Source organism: Thermobia domestica, chromosome 9 (assembly GCF_964235325.1).
Source record: "Thermobia domestica chromosome 9, izTheDome1.hap1.1, whole genome shotgun sequence".
NCBI classification, from domain to species: domain Eukaryota; kingdom Metazoa; phylum Arthropoda; class Insecta; order Zygentoma; family Lepismatidae; genus Thermobia; species Thermobia domestica.
Window position 1 is genome coordinate 97,355,650 of NC_137462.1, and position 23,986 is coordinate 97,379,635.

At 36.4% G+C, this 23,986-nt stretch overlaps 1 protein-coding gene across 2 annotated transcripts in view; it reads left to right on the forward strand.

The window, feature by feature from the left end:
- Positions 1 to 23,986, forward strand: part of LOC145694051 (uncharacterized) — a 62,410-nt gene that overhangs the window by 7,436 nt on the left and 30,988 nt on the right. For both annotated transcript variants that reach the window (XM_081770191.1, XM_081770192.1), the window contains exon 2: positions 20,098 to 20,207. In XM_081770191.1, coding sequence (XP_081626317.1) covers positions 20,139 to 20,207 — 69 coding nt within the window. In that variant the 5' untranslated portion in view covers positions 20,098 to 20,138. The remainder of the gene's footprint in view (positions 1 to 20,097; positions 20,208 to 23,986) is intronic.

Here is a 23,986-nt window from a genome sequence, read left to right on the forward strand (position 1 = left end):
TAAGTTGGAGCGATCCAGAACTTCGACCCACATAACGAACTGCGTGCCCCTTCAACTGCACATAATCGGATAATACGAACAGCAGTAAACTTCAAACTGGACATAGTGAAGAGATTTCACCGTGAGTATAACAATCACGTTAACGCAAAAGCCAGCTAATTAATACGTTATTGCTAATCTGTAAAAGTGTCGAGCTCGAAAAGTGGTATATTGTTAAATTTTTGTAAGTTGGAAAATAGTAAATTACAATTACTTGTGTTGTTTGAGCAATCTGCATGTGGTCTGGATTTATAATTTCAATTATATTTGTTATACAAGACGTAGTTGGATTTCACTTACTTGCCAGATAAATTTCTTAGCACGTAATTTGCCTGGAGTTAACTAAAACATTCGCTTAAACACCAATTAACGGTGCTTACATTAAAATTCATCGTCCCCAGCTCTCGATGAAAATTAATGTAGCCGTGGTACGAGAATAGTTTTGTCATGGCAAGCTGGGAACGAAAGAGAGATAAAGAGAGATGTAAGAAAGAAAAAGTAGGATAAATACTTTATTTACGTGTACAAAATAATAAGCCACAACAAAACGATCTTACATGATCTATCTCAAATCTCAAATAAGTCCTCAATATATTTTTTCCATCTGCTTAATACATCGCTGACTACCTTCCCATTCTTGTTTTGCACTACCATCCTAATACCACATTGTTTCCTCCGACGATCTATAAATTTTTCCTCCTTGTACATTTCCTCATACTTCTCAGCTACTTATAATTCTTCTACGTTCTCGCCTTCTCTGTTATAAAACTCTTCCCTTGTTCTGTCCCTTTCTCTTTGTAACTCATTGTTTAACTTCCTGTACATCTTTCCGCCATCTTCTGTATCAACCTGTTTCCACGTTTCTAGCAACATGTTTTGTAACCCATGGTTTCTTAGTTGTTTTATGTTCGCAATAAATTACTACTTCTTCTGCAGCCTGCTGTATGCAAATTTTAATATGTCTGTTACTATCCGCACCTATTCTTTCCTCTTTTGAGTATTTTTCTTGGAATTTTTCAACGAAGATTTCTTCCTTCCTAGTTTCTCAGTTTGTCAGTATTCAACATCTTGTTGCCTACTTTTCTTCTGCCTAGATTTTTCAGTTGAATATCCACTTCGGCCAGCACAAGGTTATGATTATATGAAAGGGCTGTCCTGGAAAGAGTCTTCGCTTCCGATACCTGTCTTGAATCATAACATAGTCTATCTGGTATCGTTCTGGTATCGTCAGCCATCTGTTGAGGGTTTCCATATATATAAAAGTAGGTATACAGTCCCGTTCCGTATTTTATATCATTTCTTATTGTTATCAAACAAGTAGACCTAGTTTCTTTAATATTTGTTCTTAACGTCTTTTGACTAATAAATCCATAAACTAGAATAAATACTTGATCAATGCAGGGGTGTATATCTACTTTTGAGCCACTCTGGATTGTAACGTGCTCTCGTTATGAAAATGAAGCTCGTTCGTGGAGGCTCTAGCTATTTTAATATAGTCTAGGACACGTTTCACGTAAGAATTAAATTTGTCTATATACGTACCTTTTGTAATAATTATCAATAGTAAGACGACTCCAGAGTATAGAAAGTTGTTCAACAAACACAGAGCGAGCATAAATTTAGGCGAAAGTATATTTTTGAAATAATAAGATATTTAAGTCCTCTTTACTAATAACTTTATAAACTTCCTCAAAATATATTCTAAAAAGGAGATACGAAAAACCTCTCTTTACACACATTTAACAAGGACTGTATACTGTTCCATTTAAACAAGCAACTGGCATACTTCATAATCGAACATTAACGTCTTAAATGCCACAATAGTCCGATATAATTCACTTATTATTGTTTTTTAAAATATTAACCCTTTTTGTCAGTAAAGCTGATTTCTTCGATACATACGTGTAATTCAAAAAACAAACTCACCATGATCATGTTACACCAAGGAGATTGTAAAATGTGCACTCGTATACGCTTTAATTTGAAGACCACTTGCTAATATTGAAAAATATAACTTCTCGAGGTAATAGCACTATGAAATATAATACTTTTAATGAATAACGAACTGCAATTCACTTCAAATCCAAGAATAACTTCTTTTCTATATATTCCAAATGCAATACTATTTTGCTTTTTAAATTTGCCCATCTAACTTTTGCAAACGATTTAAACACTTTCCCAACTTCTGGAATCAAACACTCCACTTTGTTCATTTCAGTCTGAATAACCTTAACGTCACCCAGAGGGATAGAGCCAGAACAAATAGTTCCCAATATTGCCAGATACGGCGCTTTAAAATCGCATATCTGATTGCACAACCGTCTCAATAGAAATGGAGGAAAGAAAAAAAATTCGTAACGTCAATACGATACAGGATATATATAGGGTGTTTCAAAACAACACCGACAACGCTTGGGAGGTGATTTCTGTCACCAAGATAAGACGAAAGGTATAAACCAACCGGGGCTACACAAATGCTTCCTTTCGTAGTTATAGGCTGCCGAAAAGTCTACGAGGTGTGTTAGAAAAGTAATGAGACTGATTTTGTACTAACTAAAGTTTTCATGTTTTTCAAACAACAATGTTATCCCCTTCAAAGTAGTTCCCTTGGTCAGCTATGCACTGGTGGAGTCGTTGTTCCCACGCTTGGTAGCAGCGCTGGAAGTCTTCAACTGGTATGGCTTTTAACTGGTCGGTCACAGTCTTTTGAATTTTCTCTAGAGTTCCAAAATGATGTCCTTTTAGGACATGTTTCAATTCCTGAGCCTTTCAAGGACACTTTTATAAAACACTTGGTTGACAGTTTGTCCTGGTGGAACAAATTCTTTGTGCACGATACCCTCACTGTCAAAAAAAAAAAAATCATCATCATCTTGATCTTTGATTTGCTCATTCGACATTTCTTCGGCCGAGGAGACGACGGAGTGTGCCACTCTTCGCTTTGCCGCTTTGTTTCAGGATCGTACTCAAATATCCAGGATTCATCTAAATTCCGATGCTCCATTTCTGTAACACACAACAAAAACACAACTTCACTGATGGCGCCGTCAAAAATAATGTGTTAGCTGCAATCGTTGTAACTCGGACTGAGAAAGTGGAAGGTATAAACAAACCGATCTAGTACAGGCCGGTAGACACAACGTTGCCAGATCGCCTGCAGTGCAGAGATGAAGTGGGTCAGTGGGTCAAGTGGGTCAAGTTTTCTGGGTGGGTCAGTGGGTCGTGGGTCAACAGCATGTGACCCACTGTGACCCGCCACCCACCATGACCCACTGCGACCCACCGACTCAGTCTGACCTACCGACTCACTCTGCTTACTGCATTGTAGACAGTATCTTCTGAAGACTGGTAAATTTGTCTTCGTTTTACTTTCAAGACCTTCATTTTCCTTCTTTTTCCATTTGTTTCCGTGTACTTACCTAAGGTGAGTAGGCTATATCTAAGTGAAAAAAGAACTTCAGGCACTTTTGGATGTGATATTTGTAATTGTAATAATAGCAATAGGACTTATACTACTACTTGGCTTTCGAGGCCTGTCAGTTCTTAGAGAAGCTAACTACTGGAAAAATACATTTTTGAATCACAGTAATGTATAAATTGTTATAAGAAAAAAATGAATGTAACTATGTGTGCCTGATCATAACGGCCAAATTACAAAGTCAAATGAAATGACTTTTGGTATATAGTTAGGCCTTAATCCAAACTGGGATGTTATATTGCTTTCATTATAATACACATCCCAAAGAGGTAGTGAGGATCCGAATTTTTGCGGAAAAAATGAGTATCTCGCAAGCCGTTAAACTTACGAAGCTGAAGTTCAGTGTATTAACTCTTTATTAAAAATAAACAGAGTCTGCCCTAGAATTTTTTAAAATTCTCCTTTATGGAAGGGGGGGGCACTTTCTGTATTTGGAAAATTGGAAGTGAATTGGTTTGTAAAAATAATAAAAAATGATCGATATTACTTAATTTTAAAAATCAGAAACAAAAAATACAGTACTTCATATACCCATTGCTTTCTACTATAATAATTGCTGAAGCTTATGTTTATTATATGGGGCGCTTGCAGCACAGGGCAACCAATCCATAAAGTTGTGAGAAAAATAGACATAAAATTTATACTGAGCTTAAGTACACGGAAATTTTAGTTTGGATTGAATTCATAATTATATGGAAAATTTTATACTTCTTTTCCTTTACGTTAGTCTACTTACCTTGATTTGGGACTTTCAAATTTCATCCCTTTTTCCACTCAAAAGTATCTATAATTCAACAAGGAAATAATTATACTATGATAATTTAATTGGAATTCATCGTAATTTGGCCCATAACAAACAGCAGTGTGGTAATTGAAGGGGAAGAAGGGGGAAATTCTCAGACACCTCTGAACACTTCTCTGAAATCTCGTTTCCTTTTGCCTTCTAAGGGGGAGGGAACTTGGTAATGACATCAAACTTTCATGTGTAATTACAAAAACTAAATTTATAAACGAATAAGAAATCATCAGTTTAACAGGTTTTAATTGATAATTTATGCACAATATTTCCTATCGAAGATGTGGTAGGTGAAGTTTCTGTCCTCCATGAGTCGAAATTGCCAACTGACATGGTCGATATGGAAAAGATGTTGTATGGTGATAGAGAAGTGATACTTCTTGCGGAGTATTTCAAAACTGTCCAAGAAAATTCGTTATCAGATTTAAGTCTAGCAAGCAGATTGTCGAGTATTAGAAATTTCCACGACTGATTGCGAACGGGGATTTCCCGTTATGAATTTATAGATGAATAACATTAGAAATAGACTAAGTGCTCAAACATTGTCTAACTTGTTGTTCATCAATGTTAATGGCCCACCGCTAGACAAGTTCAAAGTAGACGAGCTAGTTATTTCCTGACTGAAGGATGGACATCATTCCGCTGCGGATGATTTACCACGAAAAAGTCCTGGAGGCCAAAAGGAAATAAACCCGATTTCAGATTTGTTTTAAGGTGGCAAATTACGAGTTATGGAAAATGTATACTTGTATTACTAATGGCTTATTTGTGTTTTTTTAGGGATGGGCACGAGTCGAGTCAAAGGTAATTTTCTCGAGTCGAGTCACTGTTTTGAGGTCTAGTTTCGAGTCGAGTCGAGTTTGATTCATGGCTCGCTCGTTCATCTCGTTTTAGCTCGCTTTCAAATCATGACCTGACTAGACTGGAAAGCGAAAGCCGTGAGAAATATAAGTAGTAAAGTGGATTATTTTTAATGTTGCTCACGAGAGGGGACATTGTTCGCGTCTCGTCTCGTCTCGATAACGAGACAATATATTTTTATAACGAGACAGTCTCAAATGTTGTGAGCACCAATAAAGTATATATACTGTGTAGATCTTGCTATCAAGGCTGAGACTTGTACGTTCGAATTTTTTAGCCCAAGCAGAAGCTCAACCCAGGCAGTGATGTCAACGGGCTCAGCTCGGTTCAACTGAGAGAACAGCTCGATCCGGCTTGGTTGCGATGATCCATCGGCACGGATCAATTGAACCGATAGCTTAAGCCGGTTTGGTTGGGATGAGCCATCGACTCTACTCAATTGAACGAAGGCTCGAGCCGACTTGGTTGTGGTGAGCCACCAACTTGGCTCAAGTGAGCCGATGGCTCGAGCCGGCTCGGTTTGGTTCAACTCTGGTGAACCATCAGCTCGAGCCGGCTCGCTTGAGGCGAGACATCGGCTCAGTAGACATGACATGCAAACGTTTTTTCTGAGATCGGCTCTCTGGTTAACGAGTCGTGAGCCGACCCATTTAAACCAATTGCACCATTAGAGTCGGCACAGATGATTCAACATGATCAAATGGATCGAGTTTGTTTGTTCACTAGAAGTCAGATGTCGCTTTTATTGAAGTGACTGTATATCTGGATCAATGGACCTTGTATCTGGGCCCTAGTTTAAAAAACTTCTTGGTTCGGATATGAGGAAGACTATTACAAAACTAAGTTCTTGTACAATCGGGTGTAAATTTCCAACTCGATAAATTTCTTGTGAGCTACACTAAGAAAAAAATGTAGGTAGCGTACTTAAAAAGGTAGGTTACATGCGTAATTCCTGTAGTTTTTGAACTTAACTTACACCAGACTTATAACTGAAAACGGATGTTTTATAATACTTTCCGTATAAGTGTTCCATCTATACGTACTTTTCGTATGAAACAATATAGGCGATCAGGATCTCACATACAAATGGACGTATATAATATATAGCTGAGGAATGTAACATAAATATATACATGTGATATACGGAAAAACTGTTAGATGTCAAACATCCTGCAACGGCATGATGTAACATCTAAGGGCAGTGCGTATGTAGCATATGGATAACGTATGCTCCATACTGATTTCTGTAGTAAGCAAGAGGATTCTGTGTATTTGTACAATATACCGCTGTCCGGATAATGGGTTTTTCTCAGTGTATCTTGAAGAATTAATGGATAGAAGCAGTGATTAGTAGTTTCCGTTGGTTCAAGTTAGTGAGGCCATGGTAGAGGTGGATCTAGGAGGTAAAAACTGGGGGGAGGCGCAGTCGGAACCAAGATTATGATGGGTATACCTTGTTTATTATAAACTTTAAAAGTTATATAAATAATAGCTTAAATTATTTTTGTCACTCAAAAAACGGGGCCTAGGCGCCCCTGACCCCTGCCTAGATCCGCCATTGCGCCATGGGTCCCAAGCGCTCCCTTTCTGTATGACTCTGGTACTCTAAATCGTCTCCTTAACTTTGAGAGCTTTTTGCTCATACAGAATATCAACCGGAAAAGAATAATAAACTTACTTCTACCGCCTGTTCAAACCGAAGCAAGCAGACTCGTCGAGAATAGAGCCGGGACACCGCACACATAGAGGGCAAGCATATTCGCCATTTGGCAGGAAAGAGGTAGCAAAACTGACCACTGTTCCCAGTTAATGTTTCCTTAACGTAACAATTAATTTTCATTTTAGACCTATATACAATACCGGTACTCAATTATAGATACAAACGCATACATAGTTAGCAAATGCATTCATCAAGAAATTACCTGAGAGAAACCTATAGGAGAGACTCGTGCTAACAACAATGCTTCGTGCAGCAATGTGATAGTATTGGAATAGCGGCAAGTTCAACAGTTGACATCTACATAAGGTGAAACAAAGGTCGAGTTTGTATGTTCTATGGTCATTATTTTCTATTTATGACAGAACTCTTGTAGGATAGAGGAAACCTAAAACGGAAGGGGGAAAAGGAAGGTGAAGACAGCGAAACATTCTTTTGACAATTATCAGTTCTCGCATTTTCTCCCTAGTAAGATACCTTCAAGGAGTAAAATTTAGGCCTTGTATAGTTCATTGACCTCACCGAAAAAAAAAAACTATGTGCCATACAATATTTTTGAGTATATTCTCCTACACTACAGAAAATCTGCAGACCACACTTTTAAAATTCTGGTTTTCCGTATTGTGACGAAAAATCCCTAGATCTAAAAATAAATATGTAGATCTGGCAACCTGTTATCTCCGCATCTGCAAATAGCGGTTATACTTTATCTGTGTTCCTGAGTCTTTTACAGTTGAGAGGGAAAAAAACTTTTTCTCTGGAGACCGACTGGTTATGATTTACAGCATGCTGTTTGGAACAATGTATTTACTCATATGTTTCGTATTTTGTGAATCTACCGTCGGCAAATCGGACAAAATCTTCTTCCTTTCTTGTGTCCTGTACCTTTGTTTGAAGCAGTAAAACCTCCCAACTTCTAGATAGTGAGAAGATTGGGCCAGAAAAAATCAACAGAAAGATGCGGAAAGAAAATATCTACAAGCTTGTCTAAGTAGCGGCCTAGCTGATTTGAAAGAAAATGAAATTAAATATTTAAGTTTTACGTTCCTCGATTATGTCAACTAGGCTAAAGAAGACGCTGTTGATGAGAAATGAAAGAAATCGTGGAATGAAGAAAGTGGGAGGAACCGGGAGAACACCGAGAAAACTCACGCACACAGTGTTTGTCCACCAAAAGTTCACTTTGCACGAGCTGGGATCGATCCAAGGACCCCATGCACCAGAGGTGAACGCTCTACCACAGAGCCACTGCGGTCCACCTAGATGATTTGTCCAAAGGACATGCCTATAATATTTTTGTGGTAATAATATGTAGCGTTTGCCAGGAACATTAAAATATTAAATATTTCAATATTTGGAATGAGTGGAATGAGTGGATCATATGGAATGAGTGAGCTAATCTTTTTCAGGACCAAGGATGTAAGAATATCTAGAATAATATGGGAGAAAAATATTATGACACAAAAGGAGACTAGAAGTGTATTTTATTTAAGTTTCCCAAATTTTGCCCCGAAATAGTGGTTGCCCTGAGTGACTCTTCGCATCCCCAGTTTTTTCGAGGGAGATACTATTGAAGTTATAAATTAAGTAAAGATCAAAAGCATCACAAATTGTAGTTCTGAAATTAGAAGGTAACTTCCACTTGTCTTACGCAAATAAAACTCGTCTAACAGATTTGTCATGATCTAGACCTATCAGTCTTTTGAATGCTTCTCGATGAAATTTCAATCAATGCGTGTTGTGGAAGTAGGGAGGGGAGCGCAGAACAAGAGTCCACATGACATTAGGTCTCTTTAAACAATAAAACGTTTTTTTTTATCTTAAGTGTATTCTGCTATCTAAGCTATTAGTATAAGGGAGAGTGAATAGCTAGGAACAGAAAAGGTGCTATAATTTTCATTGTGGATGTATTTTAAATTTCTGGGCTGTCGCCACCTATGGCCATTTAGCCCGTCACGTTTGAGGGATCACATGCCTCGACGAGCACAGTCTCCGGGGAAAGGGAAGGAAGAAAGTATTGGGGAAGGAAGGAAGCGGCCTGGGACCTATATATTAGGTACCACACCGGCATTGAGCTGGTGTAAATGAGAAAAACCTAATTCAGGATCATTGGCCTAAAAAAGCTTTTTACACATTTTCGACCGAGTGCCCCCAGCGGGAAGCAAACCCGGAACCGCTAGCACCGAAGGGAATTTTCATTGTGTAATACTATACTGTTTTCAATCATTACGAAGGAAATTAAGCTGATCCGAGGTCTACCAGCTTCTGGTAGAGATGCCAGGGAATGCACTATCCCTGGGAATGTACTTTATGTCTTAGGACAATTAATTTGGTGGGTCCTATAAACGTATGACCCCATGCCTACCATCACCCTCCTCCGAAATATAAACCCGGAACCTTGTGAACGAAGTCCTTGTCTCTTAGACTTCACGACTTCCGAGATTGGCAGTCAACTAGTTTTTAGTATTCAGATACAAACCACTTCATTTTTTACATGATGTTATAATAATAATAATAATAATAATAATAATAATAATAATAATAATAATAATAATAATAATAATAATAATAATAATAATAATAATAATAATAATAATGTGTTATAGTAGTATCATTGATAATAATTATATTGTCTATATAGGATACTTGAAGAGAGTATTTAGAACTACACACAGGAATGGCTCGATTTGGCTCGTTTTGGCTCGACTCGACTCGAAACAAATTCGAGTCGAATTGGAGGAGAGTTTTCGAGTCGTTGAGTTCTCGAGTCGAGCTGAAAGATGTATGTTTCGAGTGGAGTCGAGTTTCAAAGAAAACTCGCTCGTACCCATCCCTAGTGTTTTTTCAACTTTGTACCTAATTTTTAATGTCTCTTCTTTCCTTTTCATAAATTAGAAGGTAAACTACTTTGAATAAATATTCATAATAATTGCAATTATGCATATTTGTAACAAATTTAATGTGGTGTTTTAGTGATTACACAAATTACAATTATGAGCATACTTTATGGAGATGTTCTTACAGGCAGTACCCGAGCACCTTTATACGCTATGCAAAACTTATTTTTGAAGTCTTTAGAGAAAAATACTGTGAACTGAGAAATCATAACCTTTTCCGTATTGTACAGAAGTATTTTTCTGCGAATAGAAGTTTCTTTTGGAATGTGTTAAGAAATTAACACTCGCAAGAATGCTCTCTTCGTGCAAGTATATTTTAGGCACACACTAATTTCCCCCTACCTTGAAGTGCTTCAATTTCCTTATTGACAAACACTTTACCATTTTATATCGTAAAGGTCAGATCCACTTTTATTGTAACAGAGTGGTGCTTAAGCGATTGACCGTAAAAATTCAAACTCCGATTAGTGACAATTTCAGAGTCTTGTTTTATTACAAGTATAAACTCTTTAGTCAGTAAAAGAGTCCGTGGATTATGTGTAAGAGTTGATGACGAGATTTTGGTGAGTGAGAGTAGGTCACAGTGGATGAAAGTGGTTGATGGTGGGTGGTGGGTCAGAGTGGGTCATGGTGGGTGGTGGGTCATGGTGGGTCAGAGTGGGTCATGGTGGGTGGTGGGTCAGTGGGTCATGGTGGGTGGTGGGTCAGTGGGTGGTGGGTCATGGTGGGTGGTGGGTCAGTGGGTCGTGGGTCATGATGGGTGGTGGGTCAGTGGGTCGTGGGTCACGATGGGTGGTGGGTCAGTGGGTCGTGGAAAACTTGACCCACGCCAACTCTGCTGCAGTGTTGTTAATCTCATTACTTTTCTCACACACCTTGTATAGCACCAATGCTATGGGACCTACCGTAGTCGGGTAGGTCTCACTTAGAAACTAACTCACTTAGAAGACTTCACTTAGAAACTAATATGTGCTATATCAAAATATCCATGTTTCAGAATGCTGCGGTACCTCTGCAACTTTATAGAGGTAATTTGTGAGTACTTCAAATTATACGCCCCTTCTAAACTCTCTGTATAAAAATTGTTGTGTGAGTACCTTTGGATTCTCAAACATGGAATTTTTGATAGGGCATATATTAGTTTCTAAGTGAAGTCTTGACCCGACTACGGTAGGTCCCATAGTTTTGGAGCTATAGACCTTTGAAGGTCATTTTTCCATGTTTTCAGGAGCCTGCAACTCGAAAAAGAAGCATTTGTGCACCCAGGTTTGTCTATACTTTTTGTCTTATCTTGGTGTCAGGAATCGCCTCCCAAACGTTATTAGTGTTGTTTTGAAACACCCTGTATATATTTTCTCTTGTGCTGGTTGAAAGTATTCTCAACTAGTAGTGAATTATTTCTACAGAAACTGATCAGCATCTCTTCCTTTTTATTTCTTTTGCCTAAACCATACTTGCCTACAGCACTACTTTTGTTTTTCTCCCACAACTGCATTAAAATCTCCCATTAGTTACGTACGCAACCCTCTTTTCTCCAGGGGCGGATCCAGAGGGGGCGATCGGGGCAATCGCCCCCCCCCCAGAAGAGGAAACTTTCTTATTTTATATATATAAATAAAACCCATCACAAAGTTTGGAGCCCTTAAAAGTAGCAGTATGGCAACCCATCGCCCCCCCCAGAAGTCGGTCCTGGATCCGCCCCTGCTTTTCTCTTCCTATAATTCCTTTCATTTCCTTAAAAAAAATCCTCTACTTTTTCCGTTTTACTCTAAGTCGTTGGTGCGTATATCTTTATCATTACTAGATCCGTCTTTTCCTCTCTAAGTTTTAACATCATAACACTATCATCAACACATTCTACTTTCATGACCTTCTCTTTTAAGAGCTTGCCAAGAATTATTTCTATACCAGTATGACCGCCCTTGTCATTACCTAAGTAAAACGTTCTACATATATCCTTCGCTGTTCAACACCTTCCCATCTAACTCCTACCAAATCTAGTTTTTTTTATTTAACTTACTATTATATCTTACATTATTATATTTATATAGTAGAATTATGTTATTATAGTTTATTAAATTATTATATTTTACTGAAGTTACTATTAATTTATCTAGTTCGTTTTATTTATTTTATTTTATCTAGTTTAATTTGTTTCATTTCCTCTTTAACACCTATATGTGCACATCGGTCAATTTGACCGATAGGTAATTTTACGTTCTAATAATAGCAACACTGATTGATTTTGGCGCCGTCGTTCGCAATACCTTCCTCTCTCCTCCGCCCCTACCACCAAGCAGAGTATCGCAAAATAATGCTTCTCCCCAGGTTGAATACGTGCCTGATCATCGATTTCAGAAAAGGAAAACACGTGAAAAGTTCCCACGAGGAAGCGATAGAAAATGCATCAAAATAGCACAAGTGCATCAAGTGCAGGCTCGTAATATGTGGATAATATGCGGATAATGTCAAAGAAGAGTATGTAGAGACTATGCTGAAGAGTGTGTGTGAGTGTGAGCAAAGAAACTGAGGGAGTTTGTGAACTTTACTCACACCAGTATCTATATAATATGTCAATGTTTGATAATTTTTGCATAACAAGTCTTCTGTTCTGGTAAAAGTTTCAAAATTTAATACATTTATTATCAGTCATGTCTAGTAATCTGTGTTTGTTAATTTAAATGTTCTTTATTCTTTTTATTGCTTTACGATGTTTTTAAATAGTAAAATAGGTAAAAAAAAAAAAAATATTAAAAATGCATACACGGTCAAAATGATCGCATGTGTACTTTTACGTTATAATGAACATGTGTTCCTATAGGTCAGCGTTTCCCAACCGGTGTGCCGTGAATGGGCCGCTGGTGTGCCGCGAGGAATCGAAACAAAATTAATAATTTACAAAATTACAAAACGTAGGTAAAAATGTATATTTGTGTTTCACATTACTATGGAACTCTACTATGAATCTACAATTTTAAGTTTCATATCGGGTTACTATTCTATACATTTCTAATGTTGAAAAAAAGTATTTGTTATCATTATTATGACCATTATTGCTTCTTTATTGTTGCAGTCTATTTCGTAACTTGAAAATTTAAAATATCATTCAATCCTTTCGACAAATTACCTACATTTGTGTTTTAAAAGTAAAAGACATTTGTTTGTTCGTTCGTTATTTAGTGATCTTCCTTCTTAGTAGCAGGTTGGATCCAGTTTTTAAAAAGAAAGCATATTTTTAAAAACCTGAGTCCAATATTTCATTGCAATTGTTTTCTGTTCTTAAATTAGAATGAAAAATAAGCATAACGATTTACCACGGGGGTAAAACCAGTGATAGAGCTTTCTTTCCTGTGAAGAGATCAATAATCACAGAAAAAATACCACTGTGTTTCATATTTACAAATAATAATATCTGTAAGTGTGCCTCGAGAATCCAAATAACACCCGTAGTGTGCCGCAAGTTGAAAAAGGTTGGGAAACGCTGCTATAGGTATGAAGATTTTCAAACTTCCCTCCCTGTAACATGGTACGTACGTTTTATGTCCGTATTCTAAATTTTTTGTTCTAGCATGTCTTTCTTATCCTGATTTTATCTTTCCTACATTATTACTTTGTCCTTCCCAAGACAACCGTTAAAGTCACCCTGACCACGGCTGGGATTAAAGTGCAAGTTGAAGTACCAATCACTACGATTTCTACCAACTTGGCTACTGGAGAACTGCTGCCTTCTCCTAGAATACTCTTCATCTAGCTAATCCATTTAGACCAATTTGATAGGGGGTTGCCCTTCTGGTAGTAAGCTATTGCCGATATAATTCTTAAATTTGACTGTAGCACGCAATCATCCCTACCGAGATATAAGTGTCTTCGTAAAGGTGGTACAGATAAAATTTCACGTTAAAGATATTAGTGTCTAAACATACTAGATACAGAATTAGCCAACTTGTATAATAAAACATAATGTGCTCAAAGGAAATTAGGCCCTTAAATAAATGAGATCAAGTTAGAATTGGACCAAGATGGCCAAAATCTTTGATATTGTGTTCACTAATGATGTCATTTAATCGTTCTTCTCTTATGACATTATAGAACGGGCGGTTAAATGAAATTAAAATAACAAATCACCCTTAAAGACAACGAACCACCTTGTTCCATAGTATTATCTAGTACAAACATACTACCTGACCTGAGGTGTTCCAAATTACCTACTTGTTGCTCCGTTATTTTGAAACTGGCAAAGAAACTGAAATGGCACGGAGACCTTTGCTTAATTCAGTATGATATCTTGTCAAAGAATAAGAACTATAGTAGCAAGTCACACCATGTATAATGCCAAAGAATCTTCTACTAATCACTTTGAGGATGAGAATTGCACGTCGTATTTTAAAATTGTTCAAAGGATATGAAATTCCGAAGTGCAGTCGGAAAGAATTTATGTGATGTTGGATTAAAGGGTTGTTAAAAATGTTAATGTAGCTAAGATTGGTTCCGGTTGCATAAAAGTACGATTACGCCATGAACTGCATGATGACGTAAGATAATCAGACAAGGAACGTAATAACTTGCAGAAACATTGAAAAAATTTATGATGGCCCTTCTTCTTCATGACCAGAGAGCAAACCATAACTACACTTGATGACAGTACAAGGATGTCTCGCACAATGACACAGGAAATAAAATGTGGAATTTAATTGGGGAAGTGAATAAATACAACCGCAACAGAATCAGATAATATTATTTTTCATACAATTGTCACGATGTTTTAATCATAATTAGTACACTCACGCTTGTAATTAAATCCATTAAAAATTGACAATTAATTAATCAATTAAAAAGTTTGTTAAATTTAAATTTTATCAATTAAATTTTCCAGGAGTTAATTTTTAATTGACAATCGTTAAAAAATTGATAACGGTTAATAAATAAATCAATCTTTTTTCGTCGGAAGCTATGTGAAATGGACATTTTCCAAGGTTACACCATTTGTACCAAAAATTTTACCCAGATATAGTGGTTTTACCGGGGCTACAGTAACTCAGTGATAGAGCGTTCACTTTTGGTGCATGGGATCCTTGGTTCGATCCCAGCTCGCACCAAGTGAACCTTGTTGTAGACAAACACCATGTGCATGAGTTTTCTCGGAGTTCTCCCGTTTGCTCCAACTTTCTTCATTCCACCATTTCATTCATTTCTCACCACCGTCTCTTTTAGCCTAGCCACCATACCCGTGAGACGTAGGATTTTATTTCATTTTTTATAGTGGTTTTACCACAATAGCAAGCATTATGCTGCAGGTCTTTCCACAAAGTAAACACTGTGATCATAACTTATCTTGAAATCTTGATCATAGTTTCTATTTGGCGTAGTTCAGATTTTTTTTTAGAATAATAAAAGATTTTTTAAAATAATAATTACTCAATTTCCTCTCGTGCTAGACCAGCGGCGCAAATCTGTCTTCAACATTGGGGGCGTCGGGTAAAACCAGCCCCATATATATATATATATATATATATATATATATATATATATATATATATATATATATATATATATATATATATATATATACATATATATATATATATAGATAGATAGATAGATAGATAGATAGATAGATAGATAGATAGATAGATAGATAGATACATAGATAGATAGATACATAGATAGATAGATATGTAATAAGCGACGTTCAAAATATTTATGAACTTGAAAAACAATGCTGTAGAGAGTCAGAGCAGCAGAATTGTCTTCAACAATGGGAGGCAGGCAGATTTGAGGCATATTCTGGGGAAACATCAATTTCATCTATCTTTCCTTTGTAACAATCGAACACAAAAATCGTCACATTTCTCCCAAAAAGCACATTTCAACTCGGATTATTGGGGGGGACAGTCCCCCCAGTTCCAAGATTGGAGGGAACATGTCCCCCTCATACCCCCGGGATTTGCGGCAGAGTACTAGACACACAAAATGTGGTTGAAGTGATATTTGGTTTTGTTAGAGATTTGTTTACTCCCATTTTTGTTTGATTCTTTGCAATCTAACTGCCAGCTATGCGGCGCATGTCAATAAAAGACCAATATTAACAACAACAACAAAAGCAAACAATAAGAGAAAAAATATTGTAATTGATATACAGTTATATACTTCGGCTACTTTCGACGTAGTCACCATGAACCTCCAAACATTTCTAGCAGTCTGGCACAAGCTTCCATATACTCTCTGTGTAAAACGGTATAAAACTGATTCGTTGATCACTGCACCAGTGTTGAATTAAGACTTTTGTACAAGGGGGGACAATACAAATTTAAGGAGGGCTGTGTTGTAGATTGTAAGAGAGCAGCAGGAATCTAACGCAACAAAACTCGCAACTTGTTATTGCCTGGTTGGTTGCAATAACCGACATATTGGCATTTTCCCCTACCTAACGTTGTAAGGCGTTTGTGTGCATCTGTATCTAATTTCCAAGGTTTTATTTAACTTCGACTTTATACGAGAACGTGGTTTGTCAATTAGAACAATTAGGTTGGGCAAAATAAGAAATTAATTTTCTTTAAAAAAATTATTTTGCTTTTAAGACTTTTATTTCCGAAAAAATTAAACAGAGAAAAGCAAATATTTCAGTGCATGTGTATAAGTATTCTAGGGAGGGGGGCTCAGCCTCCTCTGGAACATGCTTGAATTCAACACTGCACTTCACTGTCGTTGAAAAGCTTAGATACAGGCAACTTTTTAGATTAAAATAAATAAATAAAGAAAGAAAGAAAGAAAGAAATCGCTCGAAGCATGATCGGATCTGTAAGGGTAATAATTAAATAGAAATCTTTGAATTGTCTCAATAGTACGAGCAGGTGTGTGTGGGCAGGCGTTGTCATGGATTAGAATTCCAGAACGTAGCATTCGTCTCCGCCGCTTTTGGATGGCTCGTTGCAGATCAGATTTGACAATACACATTTGCTGTAATTGTCCGTCCTGGTTTCAAGATTTCCTCAAGAATCATACCCATTTGGTTCCGAAAAACGGTTGCCATGATTTTGTGAACTGATAGTGTTTGAATTTTCTTGCTTTAGGAGCGCCAGAATGCCGCCATTCCAGTGACTGCCACTTCGACTCCTTAGTGACGTACGATATCCAGGATTTTATTCTCCATTACTATGTGAGAAAAGAGGATTTCTCGTCCCCTCCCCTCCCGGTGGGCCAAAAAAACTACATGCAGTGTCATTCCTTGCTCTTGACGACGTTTGTGGAAAAGTTTTAAATCTAAGGTAACCTGTTAAAAAGGGGTTACAGGAAAAAAGATAATATATCCTTAAGGAAAATTTTTTGCAGTTTTGCTCATAAGCTATTTCATATCTGTCTAAGAAAAAGTAGATAATCCATAAACCGAACCGTGAATAGAGAAAGTATGTCAAGCAAGCATAGATATAAATACTGAAGTCAAAAATGGGTTAAGAGTCGACCGCTTTTGATCTGACTGTATAGTCAGAAGCGTTGGTCGGTAGCTACGAGAAGACGACAACCGACAGGCTGTAATAGTGTATTCCTACCGAGTTTACTGTACCCTTAGTTTTCAAATTGTATATTTGCATTGTGAGTATAATAATTATATTTACGTTTACATTTATATTTTGATATTTACATTTAGTCGATTTTTTTTACTGTCATTAATTACCTCTATCTAGTAATGTAGGATTTACAAATTATCACGTTTCTTAGATATTAAGTATTCATATATCAGCATTGCTTTCCTTAATCTTGTGTTATTGCTTTTGTTTATATGCATTAATTTTAATTAATTTCGTTTTGCGTAATCGCTAATCATTAATACTGTTCATACCACTCTCTCGAAATTATCTGCCCTCATCAAACCATGAGTTATGAAAATTGCAGTGGCGTCTCCTTATACAGTTCACAAGAGCACGTGAACCACCTAATGTTTTGCCTTGTTTATTGTTTCTTAAGATATTTAATAATATTCAGAGTGTTATATTATCATTTTGTTTCTTTCTTTTACTTTCTTTCCTGTAACAATACAGTCACCAGATGTTTTCTTTGACTTGCGTATATCCATTCCATCATTAATCTACATTCTTTTCGGGACCGTGAGCGTGTGTAGAGCTTCTCTGTGTGTAGTAAAAGAAGGGTAAGCAGGACTAGCGGAACAGAAGAACTGTGGTCTCCCGACGTTCAAAAAAAAAAAAAAAAGATTTCAACATGGATTGCTGACAGCAGTTATTGACTAATTTCCAGTAATGTGACGCTTTAAGTAGATCAAAGAATTGAAAATGGAATAATATAGTAGTATATAAGTCATTCTTTGAATCAGTTATTTCAATTTCTTTTAGTCTCAATTTCTTATAATAAAAATAAACTAACGGAACAAAAAAAAAAAAACAATTACGGCTTTCCAAGGTCGTACCGAATAGGATGGCAAGTTTAGAACACTTCCCCAGAGACTCTAAGTTAACGCATAATAAAATTCCATATCATCTTATTTTGAAGTTTTTTTTAAATTTATTTATTCAATACCTATAATATCTCTTCTTTCCAGTATGTTTTTCTGTCTAAATAAACTAAGTATTTGTGAGAAGGGTGAATAGCGTATGAAATTATACTGTACTTTGTAACATGCCTACAATGGTAAAATCTTACATGCTCTATTGTATAAACTAGAAAGATTTTGAATCTCATTTTCCCATTTAAAGATTTTTCTTGATCATATGCGAAATAAAAATGCACGAGTAATATTTGCAGTAACGTACGTTTAGCTATAGCACTTCTGAACTTTTCTTTCTGTACTTGATTGTACATTATTCTCTCAACCGACGTACTTCAAAGTGATAAAAATTAAAAATTGTGGTGTATGGCATACTATTGATTTATAAGTTTGTCTATTAAACGGCGTGGCAAACATCTTGCCATTTGAAGGCGGCACTCCGAATTCGCTTTAAATGCTGCTAACAAATGAGAGGCCAGCGGTATTGCCACGTTTATTTTGTACACATCCACATCTATCCCCTGTCACCTGATCGCGCTGTAGTTTGTCTGCTTAGCCATAGCCACACCCCTTTACCACTTGGCAACGTCGCGCCAGAGCTTGCGTTTTATTCGTTTAGCTGAAATGCCAAGATGTTTGTCACAGGCTTTAGTATCGCTATATTATTTCTTTTCCACAGGTTTCAACTCCATATTGCTAACATTTTTGGTAGATATACGCTCGACCATTTTCAAAAATGTAACTTACACTCAATCTTATACAAGAGCGCCGATTTCTCTGTAAATTTGGGGGGCCCATTCAGATGCAGAAGGTATATATATGAGGATTTTAAGACAAATTGCATTCAAATTATGACAAATATTGTATATTCATAGGTACCCAAGGGGCCCACATCAGCTTTGGGGGGGGCGGACCCCTTCGGTTCCCCAGGATCGGCGCCCTTGATATACCATTATGTCCTTGAATTAAAGCAAATATATTCTGAATTATAAAAAGATAGTATGTGGGTATAATCCGTATACTCCGGTATACCCTCCATTACATCCTTGATAGGGTTGTAGTATTATTAGGTTTTCCTAAAGTACTCTCTCAACATTAGTGAATCTAAGGCCTGTTTGACACCGAAGCGTTTTTCGGAAGATTTCCTGTAGTAAAAATCTTTTCGTTACGCTTTTGTGTAGAAAATTATGTTGAGCGATTGCAAACTACTGTATATCATTTAGGGCACTAACAGATTGTGAAAGATTAGAAAGAAGTTAAGACAGCCATAATTGACCAAAGTTAACTGTCATCAGGAGATGAAAACTATACTGTGTCGAAATTTCAAAAGTTGATTTAAAAGCAACAGATAGAGGTCTGACAGACTATGAAAGGAAATTATCGTTGTTTTGCTTTCCTTGCCCTTTATTTGAAAGGAATTAGCAATGAGCCTCAAAGGTGTAATATACTTAGGACATCTGATTGAAAAAGCAAAGAAGCATGAGAACTGTAAGCATCACATTAACATTATGCTGAATATACAGTATGAACAACATTAATCCATATACTCTGGATCATAGAAGAGCAAGCGATTTTTTTTTTTCATGTTGTTTACAACTGCACGTTTCGTATATCCTCGGTGCTGAGAAGGACGCTAAAATCCAATACAATAACAACTATATTATATTTATTTAAAAAAAAAAGTAACTTCACTTGTGAAAAATCATTCTCGTTTGCTAATTGCTGCACTGTATGACTAATCGTAAAATATACATTTGCTACAATAAACGTTTTAATTGCTAATTTAATAATTAATTTTAATATCTCTTGCAGACAAACGGTTTATTTGACAGCCTTCACCTACATCTAAAAACATGGATCGAAGTAAAAGACTTTTACTACATTTTTCCTTGATTTGGGGTTTCTTCACATTTGTAAATATGGTAAGAAATGTATTCAAAACATAAAGGATGTTTTATGTTTATTATATCTATGTTAAACTAAACATTAGATTAAATTAAAGATAGATCCATCTAGTAGGATATGCTAGCGATTACCATTTTTCCTCCGCATCTTGAAAGTTCGCATTAGAGGTCAAAGAAATTGAAGTTTTTGTTTTCTTAATTTGTATCAGGTGAATGAGGGGAAGATAGCTTTAAATATGGCTACGCCCTAACTTCCTCCTACCTCATTTAGCACTGTTGCTGTTATTGATACGCAAGATTTTTCTTTAAATAAGCGTACGGGCCTTTGATGTTGGGGGGATCCTAGTTGAATTTACACCGGAAGTTCATGTGGTTTATATACCACGTGTGGTTTATAATCTACATCTCATATAAATTCGCAGCCAAAAGGGATGTTAAATTCTGATTAATTTTCTTTCCCCTATCCTTTACGAATAAATTTATATCGAAATTCATTCACTTCAATATTTATAAAAATTAATTGTAGCTTTCTAAGATTGAAAATAGAGAAAAAAATATGTGTAGTCTACAATAAGGACATGATAAACTCTACAGTGAAATTTGTAACTTATAAGAAAGTACCTCTAACTATGTATAGCAGGATTGTTTTGTTTAAAACAAATGATTAAAACTTGTTTTAAACAATTGATTTGGTATAAAACAAATTTTATATACATTTTAAACATTTTGTTTTAAACACTTGTATTTTTCAAGGGTTGTTTTAAACATATGTTTATTTTAATTTTATTTTTGTAATAAAATCTGCCAGAGAAAGAAAATTGTCAGAAAGTGCTTCCCATTAAGAAGGCTGTTTTCTTCTCATGCGAGTGTTTTGATTTTTCGTGGTTGCAGGAGGTCAATGTGGTAATCTACAATTTATTTTGTCTCTTTTTTTCCCTTGTTTTTAGCATTTATTGTGTTGTTTAAATGCTTTTCAGTTAACTTGCGAGAAAGTGTCGTAGTCGAAGGTAGGACTAATTGTAGAATTGGTATTAAAAGTAAATAAAAGAGTTATCATTATTTCGTTCCCCTTCCCAACTCCATTCTAAATTCTCTTAAAACCTTTACACGCTAGCATAGCTTGTATTGAAGAGACCAGGCGAGAAAGCACAAGGTATGGCAATCACCCGCGTAACTATCCCTTAAAGCGTGATAATTAGATCTATTGTCACATCATTGTCGAACGTCAGTGAGGCTCGTAGGACAACTTGATCTACATTTGCTCGTGTTTGTCTCTGTATGTATGCAGCACGCTACGGGCCAAATTTTCGATCATTTAACATTAAATTTTGAGGGTAGAGGCACAGGCATCCGGAATTTGTTGTATAGATTTTGACTACGATCCGACGTAAAATTTCAAATTTAGTGGTTCGAATACCGCTTTAAACAAGAAGCCCTAGGACCTATATCATATAGCCTCGCTACTGATGCAAAACTGTAAACAATCAAACCAAACATATTTTTGCGTTTCGAACAAACTTCGGTTGCAGGATAAATTTAGCTTTAACTTAGTTTTTTAAAAAATATTTTTTAGATATGGCGTGTTCAGAGCACAAGGGATCCAAGTCCATTTTCAAAAAAAGATTCAGTTTTACTCAGCAAACGTAGGATCTACGTAACCAAGAGTCCGAAATAAATAAAACAAAATCCACGTGAAGGTGGTGTGGGCTAGGGTTTCATAGGACAACCGCTAGACAAGGGCGTTTCTGGAACGGGGGAACAGGAGGGCTAATTACCCCTCCCTGCTATTAAATTTAAGATATTACATTATATTGTGTACGCTGCAGTATGGGAAAGACTAACAAGTGAAGCTCCGAATGTCATAGTCAGTGATTCATAATTATATTAAATAAATGCAGGGTGTATCAAAATGAATACATCGACGAACAACGTTATATCTTCGCAACCATGCACCCGAAACGAAAGAAAAAAAATACGCGCCAATGTGGACTCTAGAGTTTTATGGGATTGCTGCTATAGAGGGGTATTCGTTTAGAGGTCATCCTCCCCCTACCCTGAATTTAAAATTTTGGGGCAGTAATACAGATTTAGAAACCTTTTGCTGAGCATAGTCCAACAGTACAAATTTGATGTCCTTACACCGAATAAACACGGATTTTGATAAGTTATAATCCATTTCCATTGCCCTTAAGAAACTGCAGGTCTATATTGCTCTTTTGTATTTTTCCCCCTAAGAATTCCAAACGTGAATTTCAGACCTGCTTAAGATTCTGGAAATTCGGCCTAAGCAACTTTCCAGTTTTAATCATCTATATTTCCTCCGTATTTATTCGGTGTAAGGACCACAAACTTGTTCCGTTTGACTTGGCTTATCAGAAGGTTTCTATACCTGCCGTACTGCCCCCCAAATCTGAAATTAAGGTAGGGGCTGCTCCCTTGCCCCCGCTGATGCCCCATACTAGGGCTTTCATACGAAACTAGTCCACGGCCTTTCACGTGGCTTTAGTTTCATTTATTTCGGACTCTTGACTGTGAAGATTCTACATTTTGAAATAGAATTCATTTGCTGAGCAAAACTGAACCTTATTGAAAATGGACTTGGATCCACTGTGCTCTGAATGCCCCCAAATATTACTTTTCATCAATATAATTATTAACTTAAAAACACAACCAATTACATAGGCTTGCAGAAAATATTCTAAAGTTAGCACAACATTAAGTATGCTTCAAACAGTCTTCTTTTCTTGTTCACCTCAACCATAGATTGGTGGGCAGCATGGAAAGGGTCTTTCCTAGTAAGATAGTGAAATCGACCCTTGATCCAAATTGGGTCGCTATAACCCAAAACGTTATTCTTGAGCTAAAACTACCTCCAAAGAAATTGAACCCCTACTCCCTCCCCTTACCGAATTATTGTATGATACATGCCGAAAATTGAATACTTTTAAATTTTGGTGGGAGTGGTCGAAAAACTTTGAAAGTTTCAGAGATTGTAAATACTATCTAGATGTAAATGAGCATTTTTTTCAAAACCATCAATGCGTATTTTCATTAGTTTTTGCGTGTTGAAAATTTCAAAAAATTGTAGAAAAAATTTTGGGGGGACACGTCGCTGATTTTTTGATTAAAGAATTTGTTATACGATTAGGTATCCTCGTCGCCAAAGTGCCTTTACATCACCGTGACGGGTATATGACCGCGCAGTACTCCAAGAAAGGGGTGGTTGCATAAGAAATTGTGATTAATTTTGAAGAGTTTTTATTTTGACTAGGAAATAACGTAGGTATAGGGAGTAAAGGTATAGATTTAAAGCATCAGCACACTGTCATCTCTGAAAAGATTCATATTCTCAGTTTTTCAATTTATTGTCTTATATGTTAAGTTAATAACTGCGAACAACTGCTACTAGCGCTTTTCACTCTTCAGGAATTTACTACGACATGTTCGCAGGACACTTTTCTAAGTCCTAAATGTGTGCGTGAATTATTTCATTCGCCTCACTGTAATTATTTGAGAATGGAAACTGATTACTAGAGCAACCCAAAAGCATAAAAGGAATATAGCAATTTAGACATATGGTTGGTATCTTGAACATGGTTCTAGTTGTCTAAGGGTCCAGAAGAAACTAATTTTAAAAGCATAATAAAGCATTATTTTTAGAAAATAAAGCATAAAGCATAATTTAAAATATATAGCACAATTCTTGGAAAATTCTGTTTAACTGCAGGTCTAACATACTGTATTAATTTTTTTTAACCAATATTTACAATGCAAAATCATTGAGAACATAACAATGC